The sequence below is a fragment of the Amblyraja radiata genome, chromosome 12 (assembly GCF_010909765.2).
Source record: "Amblyraja radiata isolate CabotCenter1 chromosome 12, sAmbRad1.1.pri, whole genome shotgun sequence".
Taxonomy (NCBI): Eukaryota; Metazoa; Chordata; class Chondrichthyes; order Rajiformes; family Rajidae; genus Amblyraja; species Amblyraja radiata.
The window spans coordinates 35,468,227-35,495,125 of record NC_045967.1 but is presented as its reverse complement, the minus strand read 5'-3'; the positions used below and the strand labels follow the sequence as shown (position 1 = coordinate 35,495,125).

The 26,899-nt window shown below is 39.9% G+C and overlaps 1 protein-coding gene across 3 annotated transcripts; it reads left to right on the top strand.

Annotated features, from left to right (window-relative positions):
* The first annotated feature begins 15,938 nt into the window (after positions 1-15,938).
* On the top strand, positions 15,939-26,768 carry LOC116979067 (tumor necrosis factor ligand superfamily member 10-like). Of its 3 annotated transcripts, none has more exons than XM_033030511.1 (5): positions 15,939-16,327; positions 20,781-20,921; positions 22,178-22,223; positions 23,776-23,856; positions 25,651-25,936. In XM_033030511.1, exons 1-5 carry the CDS (start codon positions 16,151-16,153, stop codon positions 25,698-25,700), a joined length of 495 nt encoding a protein of 164 aa, XP_032886402.1. In that variant the 5' UTR covers positions 15,939-16,150; the 3' UTR covers positions 25,701-25,936. The 3 variants fall into 3 exon arrangements, with proteins under 3 accessions (XP_032886402.1, XP_032886400.1, XP_032886401.1); XM_033030509.1 differs by lacking the exon at positions 25,651-25,936 and adding an exon at positions 26,073-26,768 and having other exon boundaries at positions 15,940-16,327; XM_033030510.1 differs by lacking the exon at positions 25,651-25,936 and adding an exon at positions 26,047-26,768 and having other exon boundaries at positions 15,942-16,327.
* The last annotated feature ends 131 nt before the right edge of the window (positions 26,769-26,899 follow it).

Below are 26,899 nucleotides of genomic sequence, written 5' to 3'. Positions count from 1 at the left end.
CGACACGCGACGGAGGGGTATACGGAATCGCAGGAGGTGGTTTGGGCTCGTTAACCGCCAACAGGTGCTGGCGGCTGCGTCGGTATACAATCCCTTCAAAATCCACGAGGTAGGACCGTGGCGCGCTGTCAAACCCGACGACGGTGGCAAGTCGGGAGTAGCCGGTGGGCGTCTGCAAACGGACGACCTGTCCAGGCATCAGTGGCGAAAGAGGGCGGCAGGATTTGTCATGCGGGCGGCGCTGGATTTCGTGCTTCTGGGCAATACGTTGCTGAACATCAGCAGGCTGCAGGACTTTGGGCATCAGGGACTGCTGGGCAATAGGCATCGGATGGCGGACAACACGGGACATGAGTCGCTGGGCAGGGGATCCCATGGTACTGTCTCTGGAAATGTTCCGAAGGTTCAGGAGACCCTGATAGAAATCCCCGTTCGAGAGGCGGGTTTGTTCAAGCAGGTGCTTAGCGCTGCGGACCGCCCGTTCAGCTAGACCATTGCTCTGCGGGTACTCCGGGCTGCTGGTGAAATGATTAAAGTTCCACTTTGCAGCAAACGCACGAAATTCGGCGCTGGTGAACTGGCGTCCGTTGTCTGTCTGCAGCCGGACAGGGGAACCAAACGTGGCAAAGTGACGGCGAAGTTTGCTGATCACCATCTCGGAGGTGATGGCAGGGAGGAGGTCCACCTCAAACCAATTTGAGTAAGAGTCTACTAGCACAAGGTATTGCTTCCCACGCCAGTCGAAAATATCGGCAGCCAGAGAAGACCAGGGCATGTCCGGGGCAGGCTGCTGCAAAAGCGGCTGTCTTTGCTGATGCGGGGCAAGAGAGTTACAGTCCGGACAGGAATCCACCCTGGCCTGGATGTACTTAGCCATGGCCGGCCAGTAGTACTGTTCCTGGGCATGCGAGATAGTGGCATCTGCCCCGGGATGCCCCATGTGGGCGGCGTCAAAATACAAGCCATGCAGCGAGGCAGGGATGACCACTTTGTGTCCTTTGATAATAATGCCGTCCCGGAGGACCAACTCATCGCGGACCAAAAAATAGGGGTGGACGCTAGCAGGCAACGAATTCCGTTTGGTGGGCCACCCGCGCTTGATGACAGCAGCAAGCTGCTGCAGGTCGGGGTCGTTTGCGGTATGTGCAACCAAGCACTGTAGTTGCTGAGAAGGGACGAAGTTAACGTTCAGTACCTGTAAGTCCGACTGCTCGAAGGGGTGCCGGTCGCAGGAGGCCCGGGGGGCCCGGGACAGCGCATCAGCAAAGACAGCCGATTTTGCAGCAGCCTGCCCCGGACATGCCCTGGTCTTCTCTGGCTGCCGATATTTTCGACTGGCGTGGGAAGCAATACCTTGTGTGGAGGAGAGTGTAAATACTTACATCTCCCGTGGAATAGCTGAGCTCAGAGTCGGGGGCAGCGTCAACAGAGGACTGAGAATCCATCTCGCTATCAACTTGCAGAAGGTTGTTTAGGAGTTGTCTGGGAGCTGAGGGCACTTTCCCACGGGACCGGCAGGCAGCTGCAAAATGGTTCCTTCTCCCGCAGAAATTGCAGGTCTTCCCAAGGGCTGGGCACTGTGATTCTGTGGAGTGCACGTAATTGCAGTTTGGACACTTTTTAGATCTCAGGTCCCGGGATGTACGAACGGGCCGCGGTGGAGGGCGAAAGTTGTCCCTCATACGACGTTGTCCAGCAACACCAGTTAGATTTATGGCTCGGCTGTCAGACCCCCTCTGCCCATGCGGAGGGGTGACCACTTCGGCAAGGCGGCACGCATGCATTGCCTGAGTCAGGGTTAGGTCAGGCCGTTGCAGCAGGTCGGCACGTAGCTTCTGATCAATCATGCCAGTGACGAGAATGTCTCTGGTGAGCTGGTCGAGCATGGTTTCAAATCGGCACCGCTGGGCAAGGTGTCGCAGGTCGGCGATGAAGCACTCAACAGGTTCATCCGGCTGTTGCTTGCGTGAGAAGAACCTGGCCCGCTCCAGTATACGGTTGGAGGGCAGGTCACATATCTCCGCGAACTTGCGCAAAAGACATACCCGGTCGTCGGCCGATTCAGCTGGCTCGACCGGCTGGTCGTTGTCATCCAGGACTGCTGGTTCGTAGACAAAGGCTTGAGCTCTCTTCATTGCGTCGGGACCAGCCAGGTTGAGCAGGAGTGATGCTTTGACCGCGGCTGGGTCGTTCCGATGCGCGATATTGACGTAGTGAGTGTAGTCCATCACAAAAGTCGACCATCGCTCCGCAATGTCAGCGTCGAAGACAAGGGGAGATGGCTTTCGGCATGAGGATGCCATGTCAAGGGAAACCCAACACTGGGCACTAACGGGGACAAAATAAATGAAAACCGGTAAACGGGAAGCGCGAGTTTTAAACTTCTGACACCATGTAAAGGAGTGATAGCTGACACACTGTAACCTTTACTGGTAGTTTATTATAGCACATGGCACACACGTCCCAGCACTGACTGCATCCAGCCTTCAGGCGTACTGGGACCTAGTGGGAGGAACAAAGGGTGGATACTACAGTTATACTAATATGATGGGGCATGGTTAGTGGTGATGAGGTAACTACATTATAGGTTGCATGCATAACCCATCTACAGAACAGAACAATAGCTAAATACAAGTAGGTTCCTCAGCTTTTATGGAGTTGCATTTAGCATTAGTTAGGCAACAGCAAATAATCTTGATAACCAATCTTCCATTTCCATCCAATGAAAAAAGGTTGTAAGGAACTAAAGAAAAAGACCATGTCATTAAGATGGAAATATGAGGAAGTTGCCAGGGCTGGGTTATTGGAAAGGTTGAGCAGGCTAAGATTTCATTCGTTGGAGCACAGCGGACTGATGGATGATTGTACAGAGATGTAAAAAATCATGAAGGGAATAGTTAAGGTGAATGCAGAGGTATTTTACCCAGGGTAGGGGCATCAAGAACCAAAGGACATAGGTTTAAAGTGAGAGGGGGGCAAATTGGATAGGAACCTGAGTAGCAACTTTGTCATTCAGAGGGTGATGAGTAAATGGAATGAGCTGCCCGAGGAGGTAGTTAAGACAGGTACTATAATAGGATTTAAGAGACACTTGGACAGGTACATGGACAGGAGAGGTTTAGAGGGATGTGGGACAAAACATAGGCACGTGGGACTAGCTTGGCAGAGGCATCTTGTTTGGCATAGACGTGTTGAACCTAATGGCCTGTTTGACTCTATGATGATCACATTTTAAAAGATCATTTTCAAAGCTCCTATTATTGACTAATCAAACAAAATCCAATGGAACCTTCATTTTCAGATTGTAATTTATGTTGTAAATAAAGTGGTCATTTTAATAGTTCATGCATTTAAAATGCAATTTCATCTATTTATCAGCAGTTTTATTTCATTGCTATGTTTATTCCAAAAAATATAAACAGCCGATTTTTCACATCATTAAAATGTTTGAAGCTGCCACACTTTTGATAAGGACATTAGTGATATTTTTCAATGATTTGCAATGTTATTGAGTTTATTGTATGTATGGCTAGATAATGCAGTAATGATTCTAAAGGAAATCAGATTAACTGTATTCCCAAATATATAAATTAGGATTAGTATTTTCATATATCTGTGGCACTAGAATTAGAATTAGAATTACCTTTATTGTCATTCAGACCTTACGGTCTGAACGAAATTTCGTGCCTACAGTCATACATACAATAATACAATAATAAACAACAATAAACACAAATTAACATCCAGCACAGTGAGTCCTCCAAGCACCTCCTCACTGTGGTGGAGGCAAAAATCTTAGGGCTGCAGTCTCTTCCCTCATCTTCCCATTACTTTCTGCTGTAAAATTTGCAAAGGAATTTTGTAAGGTCTTGGTCTTGCCATTGCGTAAGCAATGCTGCAAGAGATAGTGAAGTAAATATCTCAATCCCAGTCCTCAGCTCCAGGAGATCAATGGGCCAGTAGAATGTACAACAAATACAAAACCTTTGAAAATAATTTTGTGTAGTTTAAGAAGTAAATGCATTGGACAACATCAAATCAGAAATTCTTCAAAGAACCAATGAAATACAGAATAAATATTGTCCTAAATTGCATCTTTACAGGTACTGCAAAATATTGATGCTCTTATTTTTGCTTACAGCATATTTTATTTGGGGATAATTACCAACTTCCTAAATAGATGTGCCAAAATAACTTGAATAACTGCAAGCTGTTTCATTCACTCTGCAGAGAATATTTCTCAGATAACGATGAAATAACGAGCCTGATGCAACAAAACGTTTGGTCATTGTCACATTGTGATTTTTGTGATTTTGCAGAATGCAAATTGGCTAGCACATTCCCCACATTATTACAAAAGCACTTAATTGCTTGTAACACACTTTCGAGCATTTCTAAACTCCTGAAGGGCAGACTTAAATGAAAGTTTTTCTTTGTTTAATCTTAATGGAGAAAAGCTGCCTATTACAAAAATAAATAAATAATGATGTAAACAGCAGTAAAAGTACTGAAAAGCATAATGGTCGAATTCTTAAACTCAGTAAATGTTTCATGACTTATTTGTTATCCCATTCAAAGATAAATATAATACAACTATAAAAATGAATATTTAACAACCACAGATCACTGTGCACTTTATAAAACTATCACTTTAAAAATAAACTAGAATGAAAAAATAACAACAAGAAAACTGGCAATATCTTACCTTGTTATTTTCTGTAATAAGCCCCTGATTTTTTAACTTTTTAAGGATATCTTTTCGCCTGTAATAATGATTTAAATAAGGATCATGAAGGCTTTTGTAGTTCAGTTTCAGTAGGTGCAAATTGGGGTCTGTAAGGTTGAATTCACTCGAGGGTTGATGAAGCTGAACAAAATCATTTTTAAGAGTTAGGCATCTGGAACAATCGATTTAGTGATGTACAACTTTGCTGATGTATAAAATGATGTACAGATCCTTACGTAGACATAAGGATCACATCTGGCAGACCCTTGCATGTCAGATGTTACATGTCAGACACGGAAGTGCTGCTGTGTAGATTTACTTTTCGACACAGAGACCAAATAGGAGCTCCGACTTGGAGATCACATGGAAGCTCCCACGCGGAGACCACATGGGAACTCCGACACAGGGACCATGTGGGAGCTCTGACCCAGAGACTACGTGGGAGCATCTATGAGAATAACTAACTAGCTTGCGGAAACGTCCACATATGGCGGCAGTGGTGCAGTGTCACCGAGACTACCGAGAAGCGCAACTCTTAAATAAAACAGTGGGCCTAAAGAATTGCTTCCATAAGGGCGAGTTTACGTAAATTCGGAGTAAATGTAAGTCGGAGAGTGGCTGCACAAATGCCTTATTTTAAATAACAGAGACAATAAGTTTATGGTTTCCCTGATATAACCAGTTACATCTTCAATTATAGTAATTGAAGAGCTCCTTGATGCTAGATAGGCGAACAGGATTCATTGTAATCATTGATTCCCATGCCTTTCGAATGGGAATCAAAATAATTTGAATCAAAATTGAGAATGATATTGAGACATTTAGTAGCTAGAGTTAAAACGTTTTCAGTACTATGAGTATAAATTCATCAAGCAGCTGCAGCTACCTCTTTGGACTTTTCTATCGGCTCGTTTAGAGATACAATATGGAAACAGGCCCTTCAGTCCTCCGAGTCCACCGACCATTGATTTACACGAGTTCTATGTTATCCCACTTTCCCATCCACTCCCTACATAATAGAGGCAATTTGCACAGAGGCCAAGTAACCTACAAACTCACACATTTCTGCGATGTGTGAGGAAACCAGAGCACTGGGAGGAAATGCACGCAGTCACAGAGAGAACGTGCAAACTCCATACACAGCACCTGAGATCAAGATCAAACTCAGGTCCCTGGCACTTTGAGGCAGCAGCTCCACCAGCTGAGCCACTGTGCCACTTCCACCAAAGATCTCCTGGCAAGAAAAAGCAGCAGGAATGATAGCCTTTCATTACCTTCTCAAAAAATACAATTGTCAATCGGACACAATTTTTCCATACCAAATATAGTACTGACAATAATAAAACAAGAAATGTTATCAATTGTGAAAAGCGACAACTGGAATTTAATCCAGAGATTTGTGAGTGAATGCATTTGCTTCAGAGCAACACTGCAAGGGAATATACAATAATTGGGAGAATTCTGATAGTATGTACAAACAGAAAGACATTGGAATGTACATCCACGGATCTTTAAAGGAAAAAGAACAGGTCAATAGTATTATTGAATAGGGCATATGAGGAGATAGAAATAAAGTGCTGGAGAAACTCAGCAGATCAGGCAGCATCTCTGGTGAAAAATTATGGGTGATGTTTTGGTTTGGGACCCTACTTGAGATGCTGTCCATAATTAGAATATGAATATGAGCAGGGAATTTATGTTAGAATAGTATACATCCTACTTAGATATAGCTTGAGTAAGGTGTACATTTCTGATCACTATATTGCAGGAAAGAAGAGAAGATGCTTGGCAGGATGCAGAGGAGTAAGTAAGTAAGTAAGTAAAGAAGTTTATTGGCCAAGTAATCACATACAAGGAATTTGCCTTGGTGCTCCACCCACAAGTAACAACATGACATACAGTGACAGTTACGAATGACTCAGAAAACACTAAACATTAATAATAATAAGATATTAGTGATAAAACACCATTGATCAAGCATGCGAACCAACAAAATACCAGATCAAAGGGAGGCTACAGATTTTTGGCTGTTGAGTAGAACAACTATTCGTGGATAAAAACTGTTTATCCACATTGATGCTGCCATGACTGCAAACTGCAACTATATGGATAAGATAAGGTCTTTTTTTTTCAGGCAACTGGGTGAATCTTAATTGAGGCACATAAAACTGTCGGGTCTAGGCAAAAGAAAATAGAAAATGTTAGAAATATTAAAATGTCGCGCAGCTTCTGCAAAGAAAGAAAGATAATTTCTGATTGATGTCCATTCATTAGAACTTAGAAAGGTGAGAAAACAAGTATGTCTTAACTTGCAAAGATGGGGGAAAATGAAAAAAATAAAGGGATGTTAGTGATAGGATGGAGACCAAGAGAGGTTGAATTGTTTCAAATAGTAGTATTATTGGGGAAGTGGAGAAGATATAAATTGCAGATGATCTGTCCAAAGGCGATTAGAATAAAAGGAGATTAGTGCGGACATGGGGTAAAATACACTGGAATTATGGAATACAAAACACTGCAGTTGCTGTGCTGTGGTAGAATTTTGAAGTGAAACAAAAAATATACGGATATCCAGTAGATCATGCAACATATTTAGTGAGAGAAGAAATTAGTTAATGTTTTGTGTTTTTAAATAGAAATGAACTATTTACCTTAGCAAAGGAGTAAAAAATTAAGGGCATAGATTTAAAATATTTGATGGAAGAATTGGATTAAAGATGAGAAAAGATTTTGGGTACAGAGGAAGGTGAGGGTCTAGAATTCACTGAAAAGGTATTTGAGACAGAAAACCTGATCATATTTATGATATATATGGATGAAGAGGTATGACCACCAGGGCGAGAGATTCAGTGTTATAACATGGGATTAGACTGGGTAAATCCAAAGCGAATACAATGATAGAATGGGCTCAATCTGTGTCATATTTTTTTCACTGATTTATTAAATATAGTCTCCTTTACAATGGTTCATAGAAAAATGGACAATGACAAACTAGCATATATCTTCAGGTTCCTGTCAACGGGTCCATTGAGTATGAAAAGAAGAAAATGGACATGTAATTCCCAGGTTTATTTCTCCCCCTTGTCATGCACCAAGTACCAGATTACAGATTGACCAGCCCACCTGCCTGTAAATGAGGATTGAAACTCAACTGCTGCAACAGCAAGACATCCTGATTACTAACCAAGTACACCAGCCGTAGAGCATCTAGACATGGTATCTGTATAGAACATTTAATTTGCTTTAACCCAGCCTTAACCTTTTTGCTACTGTATCTTTCCCTTTTCAGCTCTTCCAGTTCAAATGAGAATGGTGCAAACCAAAACACAAAGACATTTTTTCTACAACACCACAACGGAACACCACATTTGGACAAGTATGTGGGTAGGAAAGCATTAGAGGGATATGGGCCAAATGTGGGCAGGTGGGATTAGTGTAGAGGGGCATCTTGGTTGGCATAGACAAGTTGGACCAAAGGGCCTATATCCATGCTGTAAGACTATGAGTCTCTGATTCTATGACCACTCATCCTCATTTATGTACTTAAATTCTTGGACCTGCTTTATTCCACCACCATCAATCCTACTAAAGAGACCCCACACAGTAGAAATTTCAAGATAATACAATAAAGAAGAATGGAAAGAGAATCTGAGTTCTTATTCAAAACTCTCCAGTCTTGACAGACATTTAAGATGCTGAGTATTTTTTTATTATTTTCTGTCTTTATTTCAAATTCCCATTATTTGTTTTTCAAACAATCTCACTCTACCCCTTTTATCCTCCTTTTGCAAGCCGAAATTATGCGAGAAATAAATTTGTACAAAATGAACGATAAGGTCAGTTAAACCACCATAAAGGTGATAGCAACTGAACAGAGGCTGGGTATCATATTTTAGTGCCTATTTGTTTGCATGCTGAGTGATGGGGTTCGCAAGTTTAATTTTAATCTCAACAAACCTGCGGCATTGATTAGATGTGAAAGTCTGACCTGAAATGTCACAGAGGTAGAATTCCAGTATATCATCAGAGAATTTGTATCTCTGAATCTAACCTTAACTTTAACAAGTCTGAGAAGGATTTCATGTTCCATTCCAATAATTTACCTTTTCACCCAGGTTTGTTGTATATAGCAGGACTCCACTCCCTGGAAGCAAGGGTAACTTGGCCCCCAAGGGTAAACTCAGAAGTTGTCTGGATCCTGTCCCAATGATAGCCTTACTGCTCATACACTGTAGATGAAAAATATGGCAGATTTATTCTGGGGGAATATGCAATATATAAATGTCAGATTTCCTTAATTATAAAAAATAGCCAAAACTGTGCAAAAATTCTAATTAATAGAAGACTTAATCATTAGTCGCACACATCCATTTATATTGCATAAATGTTACATGCACCTCATATTGTGATAGTGTCACCTGCTATCTTGATTTTTGTTAACATTGGATGAAAACATCGTATCAAGCTGAAAAATCTTAAAATACTTCACAGGGTGTTAATGTGAGGGCTTGTATTTTCCCTGCTTGGATGAAGATAGCAGGATACAAAATTCCACCACTACAGATTGAAAATTTTATTTCAAGCAGTTAAATAAATCTAGATTAAAAAAAAAAAACGATTCTAAAGAAAGATTTGTCAATGACTACTGTCCACAGAAGACTTCATGAACAAAAATACAGAGGCTACGCTGCAAGATGCAAACCACTGGTTAGCCGCAAAAATAGGATGGCCAGGTTACAATTTGCCAAGAAGTACTTAAAAGAGCAACCACAGTCTGGAAAAAGGTCTTGTGGACAGATGAGATGAAGATTAGCTTATATCAGAGTGATGGCAAGAGCAAAGTATGGAGGAGAGAAGGAACTGCCCAAGATCCAAAGCATACCACATCATCTGTGAAACACGGTGGTGGGGGTGTTACGGACTGGGCATGTTTGGCTGCGGAAGGTACTGGTGTACTGGCTCACTTATCTTCATTGATGATACAACTGCAGTTGGTAGTAGCATAATGAATTCTGAAGTGTTTGGACACATCCTATCTGCTCGTTCAAATAAATGCCTCAAACCTCATTGGCCGACGTTTCATTCTAGAGTAAGACAATTATCCCAAACATACTGCTAAAGCAACAAAGGAGTTTTTCAAAGCTAAAAAATTGTCAATTCTTTAGTGGCCAAGTCAATCACCCGATCTGAACCCAGTTGAGCATGCCTTTTAAATGCTGAAGAGAAAACAAGCATAAGCCAAAGATGGCTGCAATACAGGCCTGGCAGAGCATCACCAGAGAAGACACCCAGCAACTTGTGATGTCCATGAATCGCAGACTTCAAGCAGTCATTGCGTGCAAAGGATATGCAACAAAATACTAAACATGATTACTTTCATTTACATGACATTGCTGTGTCCCAAACATTATGGTGCCCTGAATTGGGGGGAACTATGTATTAACACGGAACACTGTAATTTCTACATGGTGAAACCAACATTTATAAAAATGAACTATATTAAAATCTGACAATGTGCACTTTAACCACTTGTGAATTTTTCTATTAGAAATCTCAAATTGTGGAGTACAGAGGCAAATAAATAAATGATAGGTCTTTGCCCTAAACATTCTGGCACTGTAATATTCTGAAATTCAAAGATAAGGTGCTGTTCCTCAACCTGGGTGTCCAAAACAGAGAGGGCAAAGCTTAACTTTGGCAGTGCAAGGGAATTTGGCAGGACAAGTGACTGAGGTATCTGTCAGGTATAGAGGCATCTTGGGGGCAGAGACCACAGTTCTTTTAGCTTTAAAATAGTTATTGTTTTTTTTGTTTTTTTTATATTTTATTTAATTAGAAGTAAGTAGAGTCATATGGCACCAGTGCCTAATATATATTTTCATAATACATTTTATGTACAACTTCTTTTTTTTTTTTTGTTACATTGAAAAAAGATTAGAATAAGAAAAAGAAGTTAGATAGTAAAGGATAGAAAGATGTGAAATATATAGTGTGTGAAAAAAGAAAACGAGTAAATGAAGAAAGTTGAGAGAGAAAATAGAGAAAATAAAATAAAATAAAAAAGAAAAGGAGATCATTATTTATAATCTTGACCAACCCTCGTCCAGTCCTGAAACAGTTATTTTTTACAATTGTGTTGCACCATATGATTCCAAAAAAACGACGAATCAGACCAATTCATAACGAGTTGGTCTGATTTATCCATTAGGAGGAATCGCATTTCCTCAAGATGAGCGGTGTCCAACATACTTGCAATCCACATTTTAAGCGTTGGTATTGATGTACCCTTCCAAAATTTAAGAATTAATTTTTTTGCTATTATTAAACCATAGTTAAGGAATAGATTTTGAGATGTGTTCAATTTATTCCCATCTTCCATTACGCCAAATATAATCATTTCAGTATTAGGTTCCATTCTTGTCTTGAACAATTTTGTAAATATTTCAAAAATATCATTCCAAAATCTATAAAGTTTTATGCAGGAAACTAAGGAGTGTGTTATAGTTGCCTTTTGGGCTAGACATTTATCACAAGTGGCGGATATATTTGGATAAAATTTGTTCAATCTTGTTTTTGAATAATATAATCTATGTACAATTTTAAATTGAATTAGATTATGTCTTACATTAATTGACCATTTGTGAATATATATCAGGTATTTTTCCCATTTAACCTTCGTAATTTTTATCATTAGTTCCCGTTCCCACTCTTCTCTAAGTACCTCTGTCGATGGTAGGTCTATATTTAGAATACTATTATATAAATATGATATTAATTTTTGTGAGTCAGCTTCAATATTCATTGCTTCTTCCAATAAGTCAGGAGTTACTTTTTGATATCCTTGTATATATTTTTTCACGAAATCGCAAATCTGAAGATATTTAAAATATTGGTTGTTTTTCAATTTAAATTTTAATTGTAGTTGTTGGAATTATAGTAGGTTTCCCATTTCGTACATATCCCCGATCCTTCTAATTCCGAGACTTTCCCATTGGTTATATGTCTTATCAATAAGAGATGGTTTAAATAAAGGGTTATTCGCTATTGGCATTAACAGTGATAGATTTCTTAATTTTAAAGATAATTTTATTTGTTTCCAAATTCTTATTGTACCATATATAATTGGGTTCTTCTTATATATTGTGTTATTCAGTTTTTTTGGGGAGAAGAGGATCGTTCCTATATTACAAGGATGGCAATCCTCCTTCTCCATTTTTATCCATTCTGTCTGTTGGGTAGAACTATCCAACCAATAAATCATATTCTTAATATGCACTGCCCAGTAATAATACATAAAATTTGGAAGTGAAAGTCCCCCGACCTCTTTTGGTTTACATAAGTGTTTTTGTGTGATTCTATGTGATCTATAGTCCCAAATATAATTAGTAATATTAGAGTCTAATTTAAAAAAAAAATATTTTGGTATGTATACCGGGTATAGATTGAAATAGGTATAGTAATTGTGGTAGGAAGATCATTTTTATTGTTAAGGGCAGGGCTGGTCCACAACTTGAAGTTCTAAATTGGGGTAAGGCCAACTTTGTTGGTATAGACAGAAACTTAAAATGGGTAATTTGTGGATGAAGGGATGCCAGGAGAGTGGGATGTTTCAGAAGTGTGATAATCAGAGTTCAGAGTATGCATGTTCCTGTTAGTATAAAGGGTAAGGAACCCTGGTTGACCAGAGAAATTGAGGTTCTGGTCAGGAAAATGAAGGAGGCATGGGGAGGTGGGATTGTTTACTCCTGGAGGAGGATAGGGTTTTGAAGAACACCCTGAAGAAGGAAATCAAGAAGGCAATAAGGGAGCAAGTGATAATTCTGGCACATTAGATTAAGGAGAATCCAAAGTTTTAAAGTATATTAAGGGGAAAATGGGTATCTAAAGAGAGAATATGGCCCCTCAGAAACCAGTGATAATCTAAGTGTGGCGGAGACGTGCAACGTCCTCCATGAATATTTCTTCTGTATTTACCAAATAATACTAGGGAACTCAGGAAGGTTCATACAATGTATTGAGGACACTCTATATTACTGAAGAATAATATGAATATCCTGAAACATATGAAGGTAGAATCTCCCATGCCTGAGCAGTTACAGTATATCTAAAGACTCTGTGGGAAGCCAGTAAAGAAATTGCAGGAGCCCTGGCTGAGATATTTGGAATGCCGGAAAACTGGAGGATAGATATATAGACTATATAATAGACTATAGACCACTAAACCTAACATTTGTGGTAGGAAGGTACTGGAGAGGATTCCAAGACAAAGGAGATATACATGCAAAGGAGGATACAGGCTAGGAAGGGGGAAATGCAACTAGCTTGGATGGTGCATGTTGATTGGCATGAATAAGTTGGGCCAAACAAAGGGCCTGTTTCTGAACTGTATGACTTTAATGCGGGACTTTGTTGGAACAACGTAGGAAGCCAAATATAATAGGGATAGATGTTGGTCACTCATGCCTACTCAATAACTCAACAAGATCTGAAATAATCATCAATTTTAATACCATTTTCCAATGGTATCTCATATCCCTTGATTCATCTAATATTCAGTAGCTGAACTGTCACAGCACTCAGGGTGAAAAATTGCAGAGGCACCACCCTCAATGTGTCGAAATCTCTCCTCGGTTAAGTCCTAAATGCCCTACTCCTTATTTTTGAGGCCGTGTGTGTGACTTCAGAGAGATCAGACAGAGTAGGATGGGGAGCTTCCATTCCCCGCGTCTAACTTTTAACCCTTCACTCACATCCCTCTCGTGGACTTTGCGAAGGGCCGCATTCTTGGTGTACGAGGACACGTAGGCTTTCATGGTGCTGTCAGGGTGTGTGTGCTCATCAAACTCAGAGTGGCGAATGAAGCCGGCCCGGGACTCCCGCCCTCCTCAGGGGCGTTTGTTGCCGCTTGCGTCGGTTGCTAGGAGACCATTTGCCCGTCGCCTAGCAGCCGCGTTCTGGAGCGCGAGGCCGAGCCCGTCACTGGCTGATGGAACAACGGCGCCATGGCAACCGGCGCCACAAATGCCGCGAGATCTGGACCACGGCAAACGCGCGGGAAATGTCACACCTGCAGAAGGTGAAGGTTAACTTCCAGTCTGAAGAAATGTCTCGGCCCGACACGCCACCCAGTCCTTCTCTCCAGAGATGCTGCCTGACCCGCTCAGTTACTCCAACATTGTGTTCATCCTCGGTTTAAACCAACATTGTAGTTCCTGCCCACAAGCTTCAAGTTTCCACATTGCTTTCCCTCACTCTCTCCCCTCACCCACCACCCGAGCCCTCCCGCTAGTTCCAATGTCCTCCTGGTTAATGTTACTGATTGTTACTCCTTGTCACCTTCCCCTCTCAGCCAACAATGATCCTTTTTATATTTTCCTTGACCAACGTCTGCTTTGATCTGTCGTTTTCACACCTTACCCTTCTATATCTCTGTCTCCCTCTCCCCCGACTCTCAGTCTGCAGAAGGGTGTCGATCTGAAATGTCACCCATTTCTTTACTCCGGCATGCCTGTCCTGCAGTATGGTGTGTCCATCTTCAAAGGTAGAGACCGTTCCTTTAATCATCTTTACTTTCTTGTATCACCGTCCATATCTGTCGTTTACCTCTCCTATGAATTTCAGTCTGAAGAAGTGTCTCGTCCCGAAACATCGGCTATTCCGTCTCTCCAGAGATGCTGCCTGTCCCGCTCAGTTATTCCAGCGTTTTGTGTCGATCTAAGGTAAAGACGCTGTTGTTCGTGTCTGTGGATTGGAACCACAGATCAGATGGAACCGAGCTCTCATCCCGTCACTGTCGACTCAGTTCCTCCACGCAGAATATTTTGAATTGCTGGAGTTGGGACTAAAATTATGTAACTTGTCGCTCAAATGAATCCGACGTCTATCAGCCAACCTGTTAACTTTACTCTTTTAAATGCTAATTGATTTCTGCATTTTTAGAACTTTATGTTTTAGGGGAAGGCAATGATCGCACGAAAATATATTTGATTAATTTGGCTTATGTATTCTTAATACCAAAACGTGTACTGAAACCACTGTTTGCACATGGGTAAATATTATTTTTCACTAAAGTTATTGAGAGAACACAGTAAAATCATGTAAAATTACTTTGTTTACATCCCATTGCACTTATATGAAAGTCTATGCCTTCTGGCTATAGCCAAAATAAATATGGCCACTGTACTGTTCCAAATTAAATACATTATTCCCCTCTAGTCTTCCTTGGTGCTAAAATTATCCAACCCTACTAACAATCTTCTTAATCTTCTGACAATGGCATCAGTGCGATGACAAACTTCCTGTAATATATTGCGGTGAATATAACTGTACTGTATATATGCTCAGAGATAATAAATATTTTAAAGACGAGATCCGATCTCCATGCTTTTAAATTCCATATTGTGGCCAATAAAACAGTGTCCTATCTCCAGTCTTAACAACTTCATCTAACTTCCTTCTACTTTCTGGTATCCGTGCATATGCATTCCAAATAAAAATTATCTTGAAAATTCTGAAGTGTTACTCTTGAGGAGATGTCAAGGGGTAAGAAGTGTTGTAGGTAGATTAATTTATCATTAGTTTTATAGATAGCTGTGCATAAATATGTAAATATGTATTCAATTGTTTACATTTATGTAAGTAAATTTGACAGATTATACATGTGCATTTCCTTTTCAAAGAATTAAAGTTGCATAAATAGCGCGGTAGGAATTTGACTGCACCATGTGGGTGCATTGCTGCATCTGGCACAGTTGGTTAGTTGAGAGTTGACTACCTTCTCTGAAGGATGGTCTGTCCGTATTTCTGTTGCATTAAAAAAACCTGCATGCATTACATTCTCCATTAACATCTCTTCATTAATAACGTTGATGCAGATGTTATTAGACTCATGCAAGCAAGGAACTCATGGGCATTGAACTGCTTACGATTAAGTCCTGAATTTACACAGCACTGAGCAACAGATGTCAGTACTGGATAATGCCTTTCGTTGATTCTAGCTTGCGTAGATTTATTTTGATTTACCACGTGAAATAATTTCGAAAATCGTATTTTATTCTGTATTTATATAAAGGGATTCTACATATTTTTTTATGTCACATGTAAGTTATATGTTTTAAGTTATAAGTATGTGCTTTAAATCACTCAGGCATTATATAGCTTTGCAATGAAATATATACCACATGTTCAGTGATTCCAGAAGTACATCTCCAAGTGAAGTAACCGTGTAAGTGGCTAATATCACACAAAGTGAGGCCGCACCCAGGAAACAACTTCCACTGTGAAAAAAGCTCTAAGATCAGTCAGTGCCGAATCCCTTCCGCGCTGGTTTGGTGTTTACCGATCGCTACTGCAGTTTGTCTGTTTATTCGTATTTCCACCAAAATGAGTTAATGGTGCTGTAGTCAACAGCAGCCGGTAAAGAAAATGTCCTCAACTCAACCAGTGGTTTACAATTACCTAAAACCAAAACTCCCCGCAACTCATGCGGATGTTAAAAGTAAGAAATGGAACTTCGCTGCGTTCGTGCTGGGATTTGCAGTTTTGGCAGAAATGTGTGCAACAGTCTACTATTTCTGTCACCTCAGCGGCCAGATTGACATGGTAAGCTCAAGGGTAGGGGTCGCGTTACCAGTAAGGTGTACGAAATACACTGAGTAACCGCGTAACCGGTTGTGGGTGAGAAACCATTGCATTTTCATAAATTATGAGAAACCATTGCATTTTAAAGTAAGGATGTTTTGTAAATTTGATTAATACAGGGTTGGCATTTAAAAAAAAATTTAAATGAGTATTTCTGAAACTCAAAAACATGGAAATTGATTCGACAAGTCTGCAGGAAATGCTTTTGCTTGGAAACCTCGCTGCTCGCCGACACAAGTACTAACATTTATTTTAAGTTAAATATGTTTTTTATTGTGGAGTTTCTACATAAGACAAGAATCATTAAGAAATTAAATGTTAAACTTTTTTTTTGGTCAATAAATAAGTTGTTTTTAAAATAATTCTCCAGAAACTAAAGGTCAGGAAAGGGTGGGATTCGGGGAATTCTAATTCCTGAATTTGCTCCACCCATCGTAGTCATTTTGTATCGATGAAATCCTGCGTCTCCGTAGGAACAATGGTAGTGAGACCCGGAGAAAAGGCACGAAGTGGTCATGCAACATCTCTGGAGAATATGGATAGATGACGAGATCCTTCCACAGCGCTGGTACTGGAGAAAGACCCGAGTGGAAGAGGCTATATTGTCCCAGTTTTAAAATCCACATGCACAGTCCAATCGACGCCCTCGTCTTGATTTACACGTGTGAATTCATTCAAACCCGGAATCATAGTTCAAGCCAGTGAAATTAAATTGATGTCTCATTTTATTGAAATTCAAGCTCTGGTACTATTTAAGCTGTGAGAGAAGTTAACATGTCAGCAACATTGCAGGCTCCGTACATTCTCATTGGTACATTTATGCTGCATCTTTCAATCAAAACAACATTTTGCACATCCATATATGCACGTCCTGCCTGGATTTTCCCAGCAGCTTGCCACAGGAGAGAGAAAACCCCAGACGAAGCCAACTGTCCTCATTCCCACCGTGCCCTGTTGAAGGAAATCCCCAGCCTCCAGCAGCCGCGGCGCCATCAAGCCGACTGAGATTGCATTTAATAAATATCTCAAGAACAGGAAACAAAGACGAAATCTTCAATTTGTTTTAAACATTTGTAAACGTTAACAAAGTATAGGTCTGAACTAAACCTAGTTAATGTCGATCTTACTGTTCATAGATTTTATACAATGTTCACACTCTGGGGCTGGGTAATTATGACCTCATACCAAGCTAGTAAGTCACATGCCCTCTCCAAAGTCTCCATATCCTTCCTGTAATGGGGTACTCAGAACCTGTATTTAGGGTGGCACAGTGGCATAGCTGGCAGAGCTGCTACCTCACAGTGCCAGTATCCCAGTTTGATCCTGACCTCTGTGTGGAGTTTTCACGTTCTCGTTGTGAACACGTGGGTTTTCTTCAGGTACTCTAGTAGTCTATTGTGCTCCTACATCCTAAGGATTTGCTTGTTGGTAGATTTATTGACATCTGTAAAATTGTCCTTAATATACAGAGCGTGGATGACAAAGTGGGTAACATAGTACCAGTGTAAATAGGCGATCGATGATGGGCATGGACTTGATAGATTGAAGAGCTTGTTTCCATCTGTATCTCTAAACTAAATTAAACTAAACTGCAAACAATACTCCGAATGAGGCTTACCTAACATTTTTAATAAAGCTGCAATGTGACTTCCTGCTTTTTGTGCTCAATGTCCTGATCGATAAAACCAAGCATACCATACACTTTCTTCACTACTGCATGTACCCGTGTTGCCACTTTCAGGGAGCTATGGGCTTGGACCCCAAGATCCCTCTGTATATCACTTCTGTTAAGGTTCTTGCTGTATACTTTACCCTTATTCAACCGCTTTTGTCCGGTAAATTCCATCAGCCATTTCTCTGCCAATATCTTTAACTGATTAATATCCCACTGTATCCTTTGACAGCCTTTGTTACTGTCTGCAACTTGGTGTTATGTGCAAACTTACTAACCAATCCATCTACATTTGCCTCCAAGCAATTTATATAAAATCACAAACAATAGTTTATAATTTATATAAAATCACAAACGTCATATGTCGTTGTGAATGCCACTGGTGACAGACCTCCAGCCTGAAGAACACCCCTCAACCACTACCCACTGTCTATTATGAGTAAGTAATTTCTGAATCCAAACTATAAAAGTCACCATGGATTCCATGCAAATTAATCCGGATCAGCCTACCATGAGAAATGTTATCAATTGCCTTGTCAATTGACTCCATGTCAACAACATACACTGACCTACCCTCATCAATTACTTTCATCAAAAAACTCTAATCAAGTTAGTAATACGCGACCTGCCAAGGACAAAGCAATAATAACTCCCTCATTATTCAATTCTCTATCAAAGAGAAAATGCCTTGCGATTTGTTAAAGGATCAAATTCCACCTAGGTGTCTGCCAGGAAGTCAGTCTGATGTTCCAATATATTTCCACCCATGTGGAAATGTTCTAATTTCCCTTTACTCAGCTGTGATTACTCAGCTGTGATCTCATCCATGCACCTGTGAACTGGCTGGATCCTCGGGGAATTTTCCAGCACCTTCCCAGATGTAGGAATTGTCAGGTTGAACTTCTTCTGCGATAGTTGATTCTCTGGACTTGTCAGCCTTCTTCAAATAATGTTTTTTCATCATGATTGTGCCTGCTTTTCAAATGTGCTGTATCTGCAAGTCACATGTTCATACCCAATGCCTTCAAGCACATCTGTGTGTGCCTCGTGTCTCCTGCTAATTCTAAGATACTTGCAGGGTTCCTCGGAGAATGTTATACTAACTGTCTGGATGTTCCACTAGTGCAGACTTGTTTTTCCAAACAAAATGCTCCAGTAAAATCTTTGTATTCCTTCTAGTCTTTGCCCAAGGCATGATGAGACACTTCGCATTCGTCCCCACTGCAATCCTAACCCTTTCTCACTTCTGACAATGCTTCCGCTCTCTACAAGGGATCACAGTGAAATGGTTAATTCTACTGCACATGGAGTCATAGAACAACACAGAATCTTCAGCTCAACTTGTCCATAATGATCATGGTGCCTTTCTGACAGAATAATTTGCCTGCATTTGGCCCATATCCCACTAAACCTTTCCTATCCACAATTTTGTCCAAATATATTTTAAACATTGTAATTGTACTTGTCTCTACAACTTCCTTTGACAGCTCATTGCATACTGTATGCTTAAAACCTACTGTGTGAAAAAAAGTCCTTTAAATCTTGTCCCCTCATATTAAACTAATGCCCTCTAATTGTAGACTCCTCTACCCTTGGAAAAGATTATCTATCTCACAGGCCCTCGTCATTTGCCTCAATACCCATGCCTCCCCATGGTTATTGTCTATACACTATCACAACCATCTCCTGAATAGTTGGATTAGCATAAAACATGGCTATTCTCAACCACCTCCTAAGATTATCCCCACTCAGCTGGCAGTGAAGAAAGCGAATGGCATGTTGGCCTTTATAACAAGAGGAATCGAATATAGGAGCAAAGAGGTCCCTCTGCAGTTGTACAGAGCCTTAGTGAGACCACACCTGGAGTATTGTGTGCAGTTTTGGTCCCCTAATTTGAGGAAGGACATTCTTGCTATTGAGGGAGTGCAACGTAGGTTTACAAGGTTAATTCCCAAGGTTATATGCTGAGAGAATGGAGCAGCTGGGCTTGTACACACTGGAGTTTAGAAGGATGAGAGGATATCTCGTTGAAACATATAAGATTGTTAAGGGCTTGGACACACTAGAGGCAGGAAACATGTTCCCGATGTTGGGGGAGTCCAGAACCAGGGGTCACAGTTTAAGAATAAGGAGTAAGCCATTTAGATCGGAGACGAGGAAACACTTTTTCTCACAGAGAGTGGTTAGTCTGTGGAATTCTCTGCCTCAGAGGGCAGTGGAGGCAGGTTCTCTGGATGCTTTCAAGAGAGAGCTAGACAGGGCTCTTAAAAATAGCGGAGTCAGGGGATATGAGGTAAGGCAGGAACGGGGTACTGATTGGGGATGATCAGCCATGATCACATTGAATGGCGGTGCTGGCTCGAAGGGTCAAATGGCCTTCTCCTGCACCTATTGTCTATTGTCATCTCACCATGTTACACTTACAGCTTGCTACATGCTATTAAATAGCGCAGCATAGTCTTCATTAAGAGTCATTAGATCCTCATGTGTGCCTTGTTCACCAATACATCCATCCCGCTGACATGGCCCATACACTCCAAATGTTAGTCAAATAAGTTTTTGAATGGTCCTCTGGTTCCTGTCAGCATCTGACTTCTACCACAAGCCATAATGTAGATGTTCCTGTACTTGAAGGTTTCATCACTTCCAAGCACCAGAAATCATTTGATTGGCAGGAAGAAAAGAGGAATAAAAATAAAACTGCACAAATACCACGAATGCTCCCATCTTTTCCCAAAACAGATACAGCAGAAATTGAATTATCCGGGACAGTGCCTCCAGGATATGAACTCCTACATTGATGACACCGGGGGGAGTGTGATGACCAATGTGGATCCTTTGTGTGACAGCTGGCTTGAGAATATTCGAGTTCTAATAAATCAGGTAAACTATGTTAATTTTCATCCTTGTATTTAGAGCATTCTATGACTTAATAATTTCAGGAAAAAAATTGCCTTTGTAGGAATTTGCTTTAGTTTGTTCTTAATAATGGTTAAAGTGACTGAAAATTCAAAAAAGCTATAGGTAACATGTATATGCAGAGGATCTTTAATGTAAATGGGGCGGCACAGTGGAGCAGCGGTAGAATTGCTGCCTTACAGCTCTTGCTGTGCCAGAGACGCGGGCTTGATCCCGACTACGGGTGCTGTCTGTACGGAGTTTGTACGTTCTTCTAGTGTCCGGATGGGTTTTCTCCAAGATCTTCGATTTCCTCCCACACTCCAAGGACGTACAGGTTTGTAGGTTAATTGGCTTGGGGTTGTGTACTTGGTATAAGTGTAAATTGTCCCTAGAGTGTGAAGGATAGTGTTAATGGGCGGGGATCGCTGGTCGGCACAAACTCGGTGGGCCAAAGGGCCTGTCTCGCACTGCATCTCTAAACTAAATCTAAACTAAATACTAAACTAAATAAGCATCCCCAAGCAATTAACAAATAGGTGTAAATGTAAGGTTGTTTAGTCAAGAGGCAGGTGAGTTTAATGAGCTTTGGAGAGTTTGTGGTAGGGAGAAAGGGAGAGAGAACACTTGAGATCCAGAATTACAGTTCAGATGGTCAGATAAAAGTAGCAGAGGGTTTTGCCATCATTTCAAGAAAAAAGGAGCTATTATATGCTGGATTGAAAGTATGAGAAAAATTTAATAAAGATATTTGCTGAATGAGGATGGGTCAGATAATGAACAGTAATGTGGACAATGATCTTTAAGGGTTAAACCTGGGCAAATTATTGAGGACAGAGCTGATGCGACACACGTTTAGGTGTACTTCATAACATGTACTGTTTCTTGAAAACTCTGTCCAAGTAATACATTGGAATGAGATCAGTACGAAAGCCATTTCAGCCGACTTAACGCATCTTTTCTGATTAATGTTAAATCTTCCCATTGTCGTGTCCAAAACAAGAGTATATTTCTTATTGTGAATCTGTTTTTTTTGCAGAAAGTCCAGTTTGAATAACCCTGAATTCAATGTAAATTACAATTATATTTTCAGAGTAACCAATGACACTCACTGGCTATTTCTGTTTAATCCCTTAAATTCAAACACACTGGCAAATTATTAAGTAAAAAATAAAATAACGCCTTTTATTTTCAACAGCTTAGAATTGAAATGGTTTAATGTTAATTTCATTGCTTTTCAGCGTCTGAGATCTGATGCGAAAAATTTGATATACAAGGAATTGGAGGGTGAGATGTGCTGAATTTAAGGCAACATTATTCAATTTAATTTTGGAGATGTCTTGGGGGCTGATATGAAATCTGTTTGATTTGGAAAATACAGCAGTGAATTAGTCTGCAACTGCCTAGGCTTTACATTTGGTCTTGGTTTTCCTGTCAGTGTAAACAAACCACAAACATTTGCAGAACAGCCAGACTAGCTCAGTTCCCATTTCCCAAACTCTATATTAAAAGTGTTGAACCCAGAGAATCCCAGCACAAAGCCAAGATCAGATATTTTCCAATACACTAAAGAGAGAATGAACAATTAGCTGATCCACCTAGTAAAATAATAACCATAACCATATAACCATATAACAATTACAGCACGGAAACAGGCCATCTCGGCCCTTCTAGTTCGTGCCGAACACTTATTCTCCCCTAGTCCCATCTACCTGCACTCAGACCATAACCCTCCATTCCTTTCCCGTCCATATTACTATCCAATTTATTTTTAAATAATAAAATCGAACCTGCCTCCACCACCTCCACTGGAAGCTCATTCCACATAGCTACCACTCTCTGAGTAAAGAAGTTCCCCCTCATGTTACCCCTAAACTTCTGTCCCTTAATTCTCAAGTCATGTCCTCTTGTTTGAATCTTCCCTACTCTCAGTGGGAAAAGCTTATCCACGTCAACTCTGTCTATCCCTCTCATCATTTTAAAGACCTCTATCAAGTCCCCCCTTAACTTTCTGCGCTCCAAAGAATAAAGACCTAACTTGTTCAACCTTTCTCTGTAACTTAGTTGCTGAAACCCAGGCAACATTCTAGTAAATCTCCTCTGTACTCTCTCTATTTTGTTGACATCCTTCCTATAATTAGGAGACCAAAATTGTACACCATACTCCAGAATTGGCCTCACCAATGCCTTGTACAATTTTAACATTACGTCCCAACTTCTATACTCAAATAGAGCCACACAATAAGAAACAAGCTCCATGCTCCAACCTGTCCATGCTGACTAAGATACCCCATTTTTAGCTAGTCCCATTTGCCTATGTTGGGCGCATAAACCCTAAACCCTTTCCCATCATGTGCCCTTCCAAATGTCTTTTAAATGTTGCTATTGTACCTGCCTCAAATAATTCCTCTGACAGCTCATTCCATATACTCACCAACTTTTGTGTGCAAATGTTGTCTCTCATGTTCTGATTAAATCTTTCCCCTCTCACCTTAAACCTATGCCTTTTTGTTCTTGATTTCCCTACCCTGCTAAAAAGGCTGTGTGCAATCACCCTGTGCTATGCCCCCTCAAGATTTTACAAACTCTGTAAGATCACTCCTCGATCTCCTGCACTTCAAGGAAGAATTTCCTAGCCTACCGAACCTCTCCCTATAGTTCAGGCCCTATAGTCTTGGCAACATCCTCGGAAATCTTCCCTGTACTCTTCCCACCTTATGTGCAAAGGAGAATCACAGTTGAGGATACTGAGTTGAAAATAAATGAGAAGAGTCACTGTATTGTAGATTCAGTTTTTTTTGTAAAGATAAATGAAAGTACACAATCATTTTTATTTCAGCACAAAATGCAACATTCGTGAGTCCTGGAAAACCAGCTATCCATTTAATTGCACAGCACCAGAACAAACCTCCAAGTTATGGTAAAGAATGCTTTCCATTTAAAAAAAATATGCTCTTTTTTATATTTGTCTGGCGGCAACGAGTTGTTTGGTGCATCATTTTTAGAGTGAGCCAACGTTACAAAACGTTCCTGGGTTTGGTAAATCATTGAGGTTACATTGATAATTTCACAAAGCACAAGAACAACTGCAGTAAGAAAGGTTTGCCTAATAAATTGGATTTCACTCCATTTTGCTGAGCTAAACATGTGGTGCTTGTGGCATCTATGTCCAATTGATCTGCCACAATAAAATATATCTCCCCAGTGGATTACACCAAGAAGCTCCATACAGATTTATGTCTTGTGGCCTTGTTGATATATGGATTTGACCTAGAATTCAATACTTGTGATTAGTTTAGCTTTACAGCTCTGTAGAGAATTTTCCAGATAGCCAAGAACAAAGCAATCCCTCCATACATTCTAACAAATGTTGCCAAGTTATCTTCCCATAGCATTTTTTTACTAGAGGCCTAGGAACTAGGCACGTTATAAAAAGTAATTTGTCTGTCATGCTTTTCTAGTTCATTGCATTTCTGTAACAATTAAAAATAGAAATGGACTTTCTGGAATGCAAAATATTTATAACGATTCCTCTTAATCAGTCCCCACATTCCACAGTGCTTACAATGCAAAGAAGACAATAAAATCGAAACAGGATGGAAATTATGGGTAGACACTGGCACAGACATGTTGAATTGCTTGGTACATTTCAGTATTGTAACCTCGATATATTTCTATTAGAGATTATATTTTAAAAAGAATACACCCATAGATTTGGGAAGAATAAATATCGCACAGAATTTTCTATCACTTTTGCCACTTTTAAAAGGCAAAACTATTATAAACCTCTGATGCCCATATTCAGGTGCCGAAATCCAGGGTTGTTAACAGTGAATCGCATTTTCTTCCATTAGTCATAATATTGCAGTACTTACGGATAAAATCTACACAAAATCACCAATTTGGGCATCATGCAAAAGTCTGATGGAGAAGCTATGGCTATCGTGAAAACTTAAGTTGAGATTTAACATCCAAATGTCTGTGCATTTCCAATGGTTATTTTCATGTGAAGTGGTGTTACTTGAATGTCTTTATTAACAAGTAAAATCTAAGGCACAGCTTTTGTTAAATTCTATTTAAATTAACAGGATGTCAGTTTTGTTCTTGGCACTGAGTCATAGCACAGAGATTATGTTTGAATTTCTGCTGCAATACCTCATCGGGCCTTGAAATGTACGTTTTATGTAGTCTTATTCCTGAGAATATTATCGCTGCAATTTCCCCTTTCTTTTAGTCTCTCCACCCTATCTCTATCTTTACAGTGGTTAAAATGTGATTTTTAAAATTTCTTGTTTTAAACTTATTGGATTGCATTTTGTGTGAATTCCGCAGTTTGATCTTTTGAGGAACAACATTTTCTTACCCTGAAAAAATACTTGTACACCCCGGCAATTATATACGTTGACAGATAGCTGGAAGTCCCCTCTGACACACCTATAAAAATCTGTGGGCAAATGTCCAGGAGTGAATGGTAGACTCATTTTCATCACGTATCAGAGCAAAGTCTAGCCATTAACTTAATATGGTACAAACAGTTTTGTCCTTTCAAGAATGGTTCTTCTGACTTGGTATGAGAAATATCTTGATTTTAACTCTTTTAAAAAAAAATGTTTGTTAGAAGTAAGTACAATAATGTGGTACCACAGTACCTAATACTTATTGACATATTACATTTCATATACAACTTCTTATTTTTAATTTAATAATAAAACAGGAGTAAGGAAGAAACGAGTAGAAAAAGAGAGATTATACAGTGGTGCGTGAAATAGTAAGATAGCTCGAAAGAAGAAAGAAGTACGCGAAAAGAGAGAGAGATAGAAAAGAAGAAGTAAAAAGAGAAAGAGAAAGAAACGAAGTAGAAATAAAAGAGATTGAAAGCGATATACCTATTTAATGTTCTTGGCCACCCGTCACCTGATTCTGAAACATTTGATTTCTATGGTTGTGTTGCACCATATGCTTGTAAGAAGTCGATAAAAGGAGACCAAATCACTAAGAATTGGTCTGCTTTACCCTGCTAGGAGGACTCGCATTTCTTCAAGATATGCCGTTTCCGACATATTGAAATAAAATTTGATTTTTAACTCTGTGTACCTTTTTATTTTGACAGCCCCACATTATATTAATATCATACAGACGGTCATGATATACTCTATTGGAAAGATATAAAGGATTTACGTTCACCAGGGTGCCATGAAGTACACCATATAGGAATCACCATTCCCAAGGATGGCATCTACTACATATACCCCCAGGTTCATTTCCAGCATGTACGCAAACTGGACATCCAGGATCAACATTACAAATTATTTATCCAATACCTTTATAAGATGTCCATGTATATAATGGATATTCTTTTAACTAAAGCTATTTTCACTAAATGTTGGTCAAGAGGCCAGATTTGATATATACACAAGTTTTCAAGGAGCCCTCTTTGAACTGCAACAAGGAGACAAACTATTCATCGAAGTAACAAATGCAAATACTATGGATATTAATGAGGGAGTCAACATATTTGGTGGTTTTATGGTATTTTAAGATGTAATTATTAAAACCTGTAATGGCGGCCACCTATTGTGAATATCATGCAATAATTGTATTTAATTTGGATTACAACAAATCTTTTGGTTTAGATTTAACCCCAAGAAATATTTCAGCCTCGTGAAAAGACAAATACATTTTTTTGTAATATTTACTATTTACAGCAATTTTCTTCAATGCTAATGTGAAGAATAAACATGATTTGACTAAAAATTGGCACACGGAAGTGTTACGCACAGAATGCATGTCACACGTCGACGTCTGATGTGAATAAATGGGCTGTCAATGGTTTTTTAGTTAGTTCTATTTAATATTGTAACGTGTACCAATATATTGAAAGCTTGTTCTGCATGCTATCCAGTCAAATCGGCTAAAATGAGTACAATCACATGTTACAAAAGTGCAACGATTGTAAGTAGTTA

Bases quoted from the DNA above. Each gene is read 5' to 3' on its own strand.
- LOC116979067 (XM_033030509.1), top strand. From the start codon at position 16,151: ATGTCCTCAACTCAACCAGTGGTTTACAATTACCTAAAACCAAAACTC. The intron at 22,224-23,775 runs GTGAGATGTGCT...TTTTTATTTCAG, and splicing joins GATATACAAGGAATTGGAGG to CACAAAATGCAACATTCGTG. The intron at 23,857-26,072 runs GTAAAGAATGCT...AATATCATACAG, and splicing joins GAACAAACCTCCAAGTTATG to ACGGTCATGATATACTCTAT.